At 39.8% G+C, this 11,862-nt stretch overlaps 2 protein-coding genes across 2 annotated transcripts; both read right to left on the reverse strand.

Annotated features, from left to right (window-relative positions):
* Window positions 1-1,124: 1,124 nt before the first annotated feature.
* Window positions 1,125-6,295, reverse strand: LOC116023701 (B3 domain-containing protein REM16-like). Its single transcript, XM_031264707.1, has 6 exons — window positions 6,230-6,295; window positions 2,998-3,120; window positions 2,251-2,827; window positions 2,079-2,147; window positions 1,536-1,711; window positions 1,125-1,430 (listed from the first exon to the last, which is right to left on the reverse strand). Exons 1-6 carry the CDS (start codon window positions 6,293-6,295, stop codon window positions 1,125-1,127), a joined length of 1,317 nt encoding a protein of 438 aa, XP_031120567.1.
* A 224-nt stretch (window positions 6,296-6,519) lies between these two features.
* On the reverse strand, window positions 6,520-10,433 carry LOC116022492. Its single transcript, XM_031263212.1, has 2 exons — window positions 9,749-10,433; window positions 6,520-9,654 (listed from the first exon to the last, which is right to left on the reverse strand). The coding sequence occupies exon 2, from the start codon at window positions 9,593-9,595 to the stop codon at window positions 6,827-6,829; it is 2,769 nt and encodes a 922-aa protein (XP_031119072.1). The 5' UTR covers window positions 9,596-9,654; window positions 9,749-10,433; the 3' UTR covers window positions 6,520-6,826.
* Window positions 10,434-11,862: the final 1,429 nt, after the last annotated feature.

Here is an 11,862-nt window from a genome sequence, read left to right on the forward strand (position 1 = left end):
AGTTTTCCTTGATCGAAGTTTATACAATGAAAGAGAGATATGAGATTTGGAAATGGGATAAATCGGCGCAAGCTAGGTTTAACAATAGGCCCAAGGTTAGCATTTCTAGAAAGCCCAACCTAAAGGTCAGCCAGCTCATCACATTGTGCCTAGTATGTGTTGCACGCAACATGCCCATCAAGCACGTGTGAAGCACGCAACACGCACGCCTACCAAGCACTTGTGAAGCATGTGCTAGTTGAGCTTGTATTAGTTGACTTAGAACATCCATATTGATTTATTATTTTTCTTGCTAACTTTAACCAATAGAATGTGGGCATTTTCTATATAAAAGTTATGGATACTTTAGGTTAATTAAGACAGAAAAAATAGTTACTTGTCTTCCTCTTTAGTGGAGAAGCTTGTTCGCCAGATGCTTGTTGCTGTGTAATTTTCTCTAAAGGAGGTGACCATTTTGTGGCTCCAACGAATCTAACTGATGAGGATCCGCTGCTTGTCTCATGATGGCTACTAGTTGGAGTTGGAGCTGGAGCGGTAGCGGGAGCGACAACTAGAACAAGAAAGGGTTACTCTCGGTCTTATTAATTACCTCCACTACTATGCTTGGGGTGTTCACATTTTCTTAGAAAATATGAAAATTCATTTTCACATTGGCTCTAGCGATCCAATATTTTCACCTTAAATTGTGAACCTCTTTTGTATTTAAATAGTAAAATGTCATTTTTCCTGAAGGGAATGTTCTTCAACAAACTCTTTCGAACTCATCACATTGTGCCTAGTATGTGTTTCACGCAACATGCCCATCAAGCACGTGTGAAGCACGCAACACGCACGCCTACCAAGCACTTGCGAAGCATGTGCTAGTTGAGCTTGTATTAGTTGAACAGAACATCCATATTGATTTATTATTTTTATTAATAAGCTAACGGATTGAAATTAAAATGTTTAATAAAATTAACTTTTGAATAAGTCCATAAGTAAAAAAAAGACATAATAAACTAAAATGTTTGATGGTGTCATCCAATAAGAGTTATAATTATCTGTAACTTAAACTAAGTCAAGTTCTACAGAACAGAGTTTAAAAATCAACATAACAGAAGACATGGCTGGGATTAGTTTGAAGATCAAGATGGGCGAACCAGAGAAGGTGGAATGGCATCCTCCACAACTCGGAAGATGCTGACGTTGAAAGAAATATCTTTACCACTATCATCTTTACGCTCCATCTCGAAGACACACACATCAAATTCTTCAATTTGGTTTTCAAGGACGAAGCTTCGATAGCCCTTGCCAGACAGTATAGTTCTGCGCCCAAAATTTGTTCTCTGGTAGCATCTGGCTATCCATGTTTTATCCTTAACACGCAGAGGCAAATCAAAGTTTCTCTTAATTGCAGGAAGATATGCCTTCGCCCAATCACCAGGGATAGTCTGCATATATATATATATATATATTGAAAAATATAATATTGAATAGGCTGCAATATAATGATCAATGAAGGGTTTTGGAAGGTTTAGCAGAAGTTTGATTATTACCATCTCGAATCTCCTGTACACATAGCCAGGAGCCATTTTTACTGTGAAACCGGTAGGGGAAACTGCTGCATTTGCCATTTGTATGGCCTTGCGTTTCTCCTCTTCCGTCACAGGCCTCCTGTTTGATTTCAGCAGAGAGCGTGATGAGGTAGCAGTGCTACGTTCACCTCGCAGTGCTAGTGATAGGATTTAATTAACCGGGAGAGTCCGAATTAACAAGATTAAAGGATTAGACAAGTGAATGAATAATATTATGAAAAGACATAGAGAATATATGTATCACCGAGATAATCTTATATTAATGCGTTGTAATGCTCTTACAATAGTCCATGATGTCTTAACAAGACAAGGGACTAGGTTTTATACTAGCTAGCCTCCTACCCGCCCTGCAAAAAAAAGAGGTATTTACAACAAAATTGGACCGCACCTAGAACCCCCTTGGCACGCAGTCGAGCACCAACCGGCCTAGGTGGGTCGAGCACCTCGGCCGAGGCCTAAGCATGGGTTGGGCTTAGGCCACTCGGGTTGAGCACAGGGCTTTACCTCGGGCCTCGAGTCCATCCACATCACTCTTGATTCGCACCACTAGTTCAATTTGTTCTCGTCTAATTTCTAATATATCCATCAACTAGCATTCAAAAAATGTAAAATGTGGGCATTTTCTATATAAAAGTTATGGATACTTTAAGTTAATTAAGACAGAAAGAATAATTACTTCTCTTCCTCTTTGGTGGAGTAGCTTGTTCGCCAGATGCTTGCCGCTGTGTAATTCTCTCTGAAGGAGGTGACCACATTGTGGCTCCAACGAATATAACTGATGAGGATCCGCTACTTGTCTCATGATGGCTAGTAGTTGTAGTTGGAACTGGAGCTGGAGCTGGAGTTGGAGTTGGAGTTGGAGTTGGAGTTGGAGTTGGAACTGGAGTTGGAGTTGGAGCTGGAGGGGGAACGACAGCTAGAGCGAGAGTAGGGTTACTCTCGGTCTTATTACCTCCACTACTATGCATTCGGTGTTCACATTTTCTTACAAAATATGAATATTCATTTTCACATTGGCTCTCGCGATCAAATATTTTCACCTTAAGTTGTGAACTTCTTTTGTATTTAAATAGTAAAATGTCATTTTCCCGGAGGGAATGTTCTTCAACAAACTCTTTCCACCCATGATCAAAGTACAACTCCTCTCCCCGTGCTGTTAGTCCGACATTCCATATTGCACCACTAGGACCTATAAGTGCAACAGAACTTTCTAACTTCCCTCTCAGTTTGTTAACAAACTTCTCAGGAACAACCTGCAAGAATAGACAAAGGAGCAACACCATAGTAAACATGGTACAATAATAAACTAAAAATAACTAATTAAGATAATAAACAGAATGCATGCATGTTTGATAAGAAGTTTCCACAAAAAGTTTTTACTAATTTTGGAGAAAGCTAAGAAAATATTATAATTTGGACTTACAAGCTGCTCATTGAAACCTTCTGAGAGAATCTGTAAGAAACAAATTGTTTTAAAATTAGACCAGTACGTATTTTTCGCTCTTTCCTGCCAATTCTTACAATCATCTCCCATTCTTCTGCTAATCTGAAATAAAGAAATACCAAAATTAAAGATAAATAATGAATGGGTTTTGAGAAAGGATGTAAAATGAAATTGTTTTTGTATAGAAGGTGATGGGTGAAGAGAAGTTAGATATTCGGAAGGAGAAGGCAGCCGACATATGTGATGACTTAAGATGGCAAGGTCAGACCTAACGGAGACCGACTAAAAGTGGGAGACGGTTCGGATGCGGAGCGGGTTGGCCGATTGGAGGTCGACCAACACCCATGGATGAATGAGTGGAAGAGATTACATGAAGAGGAGAAAAAGGGAGAAAGAAGGAGTAGGTCTGCAGGAGGAGTGGTCGACCCATGGGTGAATGAGTGGAAGAGATTATTGATTAGGAGAAATTGGAGTGGAAAGACTCCGAGGGGAAGGCGAATAAAAAATGAGAAGAATACAAGGCCAAGGAAGTCGATAAGGAAAAGTCAGACTCGTCGATTACCGAGCGAGAATCACGGTGGACAGTGACTTGGAGAGAACCACGAGAGTAGAAGAGACGAGCCCGAGTTGGTGTAAAGGGAGAAAGTCGGAAGCCCGACTCCAACAAGACAAATAGAAAAGCCGAATAAGCCGGACAGTCAATGCATAGAGGGGCTCGGGGAGGTGGATTAGGAAGCTTCCTAAGGCGGCGAAGACCCGGAGCGGATTTCGCGGGTACAATAAGGAAAGAGAATCAAAATTCTTCAGGAGTCGAATCAAGTGCAATAAGGTAAGAAATCACGTATATTTATGGTAGTTTAGGGTTGACATATGAGGATCAACTCCTCCCCCCACCCCACCTTGTATAAATAAGGGCATCAAACCTTGAAAAAGGTTAAGCGATTCATAAAATAAAATAAAATAAAATAAGGCTGAAACGCTACTCAAAATAAGTTCTCAAAATCAAATTTCATAATTGAAGTTCTATAATTGAGATTCTATTGGAATATTTATTAATTATCAATTATAATAACAAAAGAAAAATGATATTGCCAAAGACCTTGTGGTCTAATGGCACCCGGTGTCTCGGTTCACACTTCCACATAGATGATGGGAGTGGGTTCGAGCCTCAGTGGAACTTATCATGGAAAATGCATAGTTCCTGCATTTGGTTCATTGGAACTCATTTTCCAATGGAAAATGAGTTCCTCATTTTTGAGGAAAAAGAAATTTTTTGGTAGAAGCTCGGATTTTGTTTTTCGGAGTGGATGGGAAGAAAAATTTATTTGGGAAGACTATTTTACCCTTGCCTGTGTTCTTCCTCCTCCGATTTCTTCTTTTTCTTCCTCTGGTTTCTTCTTTTTCTTCCTGGTGACCCCAGAATCAAGAGCCAGCCTTCGTTACAGATCTGCGCCTGCGCCTAGCCTCCGCCTCGCCTCCGCTAGTCGCGAGTCGCCCCTCCGCCTAGCCGTGACGCCCTCTAGTCTCTGGTTGCCTCCGTTTCAGATCCGCTGCTTTGACCACACACGGGAGATGAGGAGAATGAGTGAAAAGGAAGAAAACCTAATTTTATTATTATTATTGGGCCCAAAACCTGAAATAACAATAAGAGTTGTGGAATTGTGGATTTTCAGGTTTAGACTTTAGGTATTTAATAATAATAATAATAATAATAATAATAATAATAAGGGCATATAAGTCTTTTTACATATTATTCCTTATCATTTTAAATCCAACCAAACAATAGAATTCATATTCCCATTAACTCCTTTTCCACCAACCAAACAACATAATTCATCTTCATGGTAACTACTTTTTCATGGAATTTCACTTCCACTTCCCATCAAATATTTTTCGCGAACCAAACAGGCCCTTAGTATAAATTGGAAAAAAAACAAGGGAATCAATTTTCACTATATTGCTCTAATACCAGATGAAGGTTTTAGTATGAATCTGTGTTCTCTATATATTGAATAATAATTATAATGCCGCCTCACTGGAAAAGTAACAAATGCCGCCTCACTCAAATTTAAAATTTTACTAGTAACTCGATCTTGACATTTTTTGTCTCGAAATCCAGTGTCACTATTGTTGGCGTTTCTTGCACTCCACTTCATCTCGTTCCCTTTAGGTGTCCAAAGCAAGAGAGTAAGAGAGATCTAAGATCCGAAAAGCGGAGAGATTGAACTAGTAAGAGAGATTTGAGATTTGAGAAGGGAGAGATTGAAAGATTAAGTGAAATTTGAGATCTAGAGAGGGGAGGGATCGAGAGAGTAAAACAGATTTGAGATTTGGAGAAGGGAGAGGAGAGAGTAAGAGGGGCGAGGGAATGAAGAGATCGAGAGAGTAAAAAAGATTTGAGATTTGAAAAGATGATAGGGGAGAGATCGAGATAGTAAGAGAGATCATAGGTATATATGGAGAGGTGAGAGTAAGGGAGAGTAAGAAAGAACAGAGATATGAAGAGGGGAGATGTGGGAGATCGAGAAAGTTAGAGATTTGAGATCAAGAAAGCAAAGAGATTGGAAAAGTAAGAGACAAATCTAAGATCTAGAGAGTGGAGAGTAAGAGAGATATATGAGATTTGGTATACAAAAACTTTAGGATTATGAATAAACTTTAGGAATTGCAATTCAATGAATAAAGTAGAAATTGAAATTACAGTGTTTGGTATGCAGAAATAGGGGTACAGAGAATTGAAAGATAAGAAGCGATAAAATGACTAAAATGCTCTTATGTTGTGGTAGATGTTGTAGTAGTAATAGTAGTACTAGTAATAATAATAATAATAATAATAATTCATTCAACAAAAAGTATAATAATAATAGTTCATTCAAATAATAATAATAATAATAATAATTCTTTCAAATTTTTTTAAAAAAAAAAGAAGAAAAAAAGGAAAAAAAAAAAAATAGACAAAGGGTATGGGAGGAGGGGCAAAATTGTCTTTACACCAACAAATTGCCCCTCCTCTCCACCGAATTGCAATTCATGGGGGGTACCCCATGAATTGCAATTCATCATTTGGAGGGAATCCAAAGACTGTAGTTTAGAAATTCACTTAATTACAATTCAATGAATTGCAATTCCCCCCAAACTATGTCCAACCAAACAGGCCATTAATCTTTGTAAAGTTTCATGCATTTTATATAATAGGCCCAAGATCAATAACTTGATCTTGATGTTTTTCATCTCGAAATCTAGCATTACTATCTTTGGCATCTCTTGCCCTCTCCATTTCGTTTTCTTTAGGTGTCCAAAGAGAGAGTAAGAGAGATCTAAGATCTAGAGAGAAAGATTGATTCAATGTAGATAAAAGGCCCTAGACTCCCGATGTTACTTCCATAAAAAATACTCCGTATTAAAGAATCATAATAAGTTTGATCAAGACTTGTAACATAAAAAAATAATATTAAAGAATCATAATGAGTTTGATCGAAACTCGAGTCTCAAACACAAATATGCAAAAGAGACTGATCTACCCATTTCCATTGTATAAGTAACCAAAAGTTGTTAGGTTTGGTGTAGGACATCACACAAAAAGGTGTACAAGAAACAAACACAGCTAAGAAGAATCACAAAAACTCAAGCTTTAGTATATAGTTCTCACAATTTCCACTCACAAGTAGCAGAGTAAGTATATCAAAAGAATTCCTGAAACAAGTCGAGGATGCAAAACGAAATCTTGAAGAAGTAAAAATAAGAATCTGAAGAATACATACACCAGATGAGCACCATCCACTTTGAATTGCCAGACTCTCGATCTACATTACGTCTCTTGAAAATCTTCTGAATCTGCTGATTGTCTGTCTGCTTCTATGAAAACGGGGTTCAAAAACTTGGCCACGAACGCCCACATTCTATAAACGTCTTCAAAGTTGGTCAAGAAACTAAGTGATGCTGTAACCACCTCTATCCGGAAGAGTTGGTTCTTGTTGTCATGGCAACCGCTGGACATTGGTTTGCATAGGGCTATATCTTCGGGGCATCGACTTCTATGGCGCTGTTTTGAGCTATCAACCACTTGAATGTGACTGAGGATACCGACGCCAAGAGATACCCCGTGTCTCTCAGCCAACTTCTGAACAGTTTCGGGATGAATTAGGCCTCCTTTACTGCTGTCTCTCACATTAAAAGCCACTGATGCACCCCTTTCGTACTTTATCTTAGGGCCATATATCTGCACGAGAGGCGCTCCTATGGCCTTGTCAGAACTCGGGAAGTGAAGCTGCAACAGTGAAGTAACGAGCCAGTTGATCAGATACCTTAGTCGGAGAGTTGTTTTGTTTAGGCCCAACATATCAACATGATCAAGATGGCGGCAGGTTATCTCGGGCTCCCTCCTCTGCCAGTCTTGCCCGTCACCATATTCTCCATCGACAATAAAATCGCCATCATCATGGCCAGTCATCAAAGCTTCATCGGATCGAAGGAAGTGCTGTGATCTTCCTTCTCTGTTCTTATTCAAGGTAAAAGATTCTCTATAGCCGAGGCTTGCTGCTTGGCCACCATCCTCCAAACCGAAAAACCTGCCACCGCCTTGTCTACTTTGTTCCCTTCCTCCTAATAATCTGAAATCACATTCGGTCTCTCTCCTTATGCAATTTTCTTTTATTCCTTGACAGATTTCGGGATCAAAATGCTGAAAGCCTCCGGGAACATGATTGATTCGCAATCCATTCGAGATAGAGCTACTCTCTGAACCTCTGCTTAATTCTTCAACAATTTCAATTTCTTCTTGAATGTCTTTGCCACCAACATCTTTTTGCATTGTCAGATATGGTTCACGAGAGGTCTCCCTGACAAAATCTGGTTCTTGTGACATTGACAAGACAGCCGTGTCAAAAGAAATCATAGGTTCGTATACTTTGTTCTGAGAAACTTTTGATCCCACCTTCGGAGAGAATGGCTTATTTTCTTCCCTGATTGAAAACCATGACTGAGTTAAAGGTGCTAACGATTTCTCTTTGGTCAATTGGCCAGAAAGATCGGAGTGGTGTGGACTCTGACCTAAATCGATCCAGCATGAGTAATCAGATAACCCGTCCTCACTGAAGATGGGACTTCTCATGGCTTCCCCAATTGAAATGCTATCGGCTTCCTCATATATAGTGCTTGCCCCATCCCGGTCTGAGATATTATCTAGGTCCATCTCAGTATCAAACACGTCTCTCACCTGTGAGGACGTGAAAACACCAGAAAATGCAGGTAATTGAGAGCCTCTGGGTTTTCCAATCACCAATTCATCATTCCCGTTATCTGTTCCTTCTTCAAATTCCACCAATCCATCCAAACAATCTAAAGAATCGTCTAGGTATTGAGGAAACTCGGGAACAATCCTAACCATACCAGTTCCAGTACGGCCAGGCTGGTTCTGTAGGGCTGTCATAACAGATTTCTTAATCAGAAGGCACCCAAACCCACTAGGGTCAGAACCAAAGATCTTATAAAACGACGTGATTATGAAATCTGGCCTAAAAAGGGACAAACCAAGCGAATCCATGTCCTTGGGACCTAATGAACCAGCATCCAGCAGCACATGCCAATTGTGTTGCTGTGCCAATGCCATCCACTGGTAAGAATACTTAGCACCCGTAACCCTAGACTGGACAGGAAAAGCAAAAAGCCCAACTGCAGAAACCTTTTTTCTCTTTTTCTTGACCGATATCTGCTTCCTCAGCTCCCTAGAGCAAGGCTTCAACGATGGCCATTTGAACCAGGCACTGCCAACCTTGGCGCCTTTCTCTTTGGCGCATTGCGCCATCCAATTCACGGATTGGCTCTCGTGATCAAACATAGTCAACAACCTCTTGTTTGTGTGGAAAGGGTAAAATTCAGCAAGCAATTTAAATGCAGAACCTCTACTAACAGTAAACACCAGAGCATACTCATTTTCAGGAATGTGCAAATAATCCATAATCCTTACTTTAATATCATGCTCCACAGTGCCCTCTTCAGCACCTCCATGTAAGGCTTGATTGTTCAGATTTGCAGTAATTTCTTTTAAGCCAAATGCAGATGTATTCCAGAAATGAACAGTTTGATAATACGAAAACAACCCAAAGCCGCAGTAATCAAGGCATACCTTAGCATCAGAATCAGAGAGGTGACTGTACTCATTCAATCTCAGCTGATCAATCCTTTCTGAAGACTGGAACTTGGGGTACATAATCAGAAACTTATTGAAAGCTTCTTGATAATCAGGAATGGCTTCTTCAGTGCAGAAGGTCCTGTCCGCTGCAAGCGCAGTGGCTCGCAAGAATTCCTTCTGAGCATTCAGCCTAGCCAGAGACCTTGACCTCCCAAAGTTGCCATTCTCTGATGGCTCTTCATCAATGTCCTGTGATTTTGCCAGTGACCCATTCTCAGAGGCATCTTCAAGAGCCTCCCTGATTCTGGCCTCCTGCAATTGCCTCAGAATTGAAGGCCTTGCCTTTGAGAGCTGAGCTGAGCCTGAATCATCCCCTTTCCTCATCTTCTTCCTGTCCAAGATTATGGCTGCACAATTGGACAGGGGTTTCCATAGTGAAAGATGCATTTGAAATTTGAATTTCTCAATGGTGCTTCCTTTCTTGTCTTCACAGCTTGTTTTCAAACCTGAAATATGACCAAATCAAAATTCCCCATCAAGACTTGGTCTAAAAGAGCACAAAAGGTAAAGACAAGCAAAGACATCTGATTTGGAACAAACCTTTGCCATTAAAGACACCAAAACCCTAGCTTTAGCCTCCCCACAATTCAAAGTCCAAAGAATCCCCAATGTCTCTACCCCATCAAAGATTCCAGCCGCAGATTCAAAGCCATCCAATAAAGCACCAATCTTGAGCCACTCCACAGTAAAATTTCAAGAATTGAATTTTTTTTCTTTTTCTTTTTAATAGCTGAGACTGGCAAGAGTTTCAGAAGATGCCAAGGATCAATGAACCCATTATCTTCATCTCACCATCATTAAACAGAAGAGATGAGTACAGAAAAGAACCAAACCAAAAAAAGAAAACTAAAGCTGTCATATGATACCCAGTGCGAAAAAAAGGTCAAGAATTGGCAATGCAAATTCAAATTTGCCAACCCACGAAATAGACTGAAAAAAACCAAAAAATGACAGAAATCCAACACCCAAAGATTTTTTAAAAAATGAGAATCTCGCCGAAATAAACACTGCAAAATTAAAACCGCTGCAACTACCCAGAGGACTAATAATGGGTGAACAGTAGAGAAAGAAGAAGAAGAAGAAGAAGGAGAAGCAAATAAAGTTGAAGGGCAGGAAACTCGTTTACTGCGTGGTCATTTGGTCAATCCGTTTTCCATGCATGTTTGCATTGATTGCTTCTTTTCTCCCCCCATTAACTCCCCTCTTTTTTGTTTGGTATAATTACACGCCTCTGTTCCCTTCTCGCTCACCGTTTGCTGACTGCTATGGACCACACACAGTTGAAATCTCAGAAATTTGCATGTAAACAGTCAATGCTATGGTCCACCGCAGCTTAACTACACCGCCTACCCCTAGCTAGACCATGGACCACCATCATTAAAATCTTCATTTCTCATTCAACAAATTCTAAATTTATAAATCTCGTAATTATTTTTATAGTCGTTTTAATTCTTTTTTTTTATCGAAAAATTGTCAAATGGGTTCTCGAACTTTAGCTGAAAAGTCAATTAGTTTCTTACACTTTTTAAAAATGCAATTATACCTATAAACAATTTATTTTTATGTAATGAAGCCTAAAAATCGGTTAATGACCTACTATCACATATCATTAGGTTTCAGGCAACATTCCGACAGCTTTTTAGACAAAAAAGTGACTGGAGATGGGTCGCCTTCTCCCTCCTTGGTGACCGGCTACACCTGAAAAGTAGTCGGAATGTTGTCTAACCTGTGATAGCAGGTCATTAACCAATTTTTGGGTTTTATCGCATCAAAATAAATTATTTATGGGTGTAATTGCACATTTAAAAAGTTTAGGGGGCTAATTGATTTTTCAGCTAAAGTTCAAAGACCTTTTTTTCTTTAAATAAAACCAACCAATGCATTAATGAAGTAAAGTAGCAACAAAGTCAGAGGGGACATGCATCATCCCAAAACATCGGAGAAGCCTGAGCATAGGTTGCTGTAGCTAAAACATGAGCTAATAAGTTTGAGGTTTTAGGAATAAAAACAATGAAACATGAAGGAAAAGAGCTCAAAATGCGTCTACATTCATAAACGGCAATACCCACCTAAGAATGGGGCTCTGGAACGGGCTTCGTCAGTAAGCGCGCGGAGAAGCGATGAGCAGTCTCTGTGTAGTTGTACTGGAGCCACCTCACGATTCTTTAGCTCAAGTTCGAGGGCCTATTTGACATTTTTCTCATTTTTATTATTATAATCATTTTTAGAGCAACAAGTAATGAATAATTGAGGGATAAGATTTAAAATGTATTTAAAAGAAATCAATTCGCTTATTGTCGAGTTAACACTCACATAATTTAAATAACAAATCAAGCTAAATTCAAACATTTAATACCCTGAGTCAAACAACTCTCAAACTTATTGAAATTCTTAATTATTTGATTTACAGGAAAACTCATAGCTTCTATAATGTAGAAGTAATCTGGATAAAGCTCATCGTGTGATCTTAACTAGAGCTGTTGAAACGGGCTGGCGGGCCCCGCCCCGCCAAAGCCCGCTAAAGCCCGCCATATGGCGGGGGCGGGCTAAAAAGCCCGCCAAAATACGGGCCTATGGTTGGCCGCCCCGCCCCGCCCCGCCTTAAGCCCGCGGGCCTTGGCGGGGACCCGCCAAATTTTAAAATTTTAAATTTA

Source organism: Ipomoea triloba, chromosome 6 (assembly GCF_003576645.1).
Source record: "Ipomoea triloba cultivar NCNSP0323 chromosome 6, ASM357664v1".
NCBI lineage: Eukaryota > Viridiplantae > Streptophyta > Magnoliopsida > Solanales > Convolvulaceae > Ipomoea > Ipomoea triloba.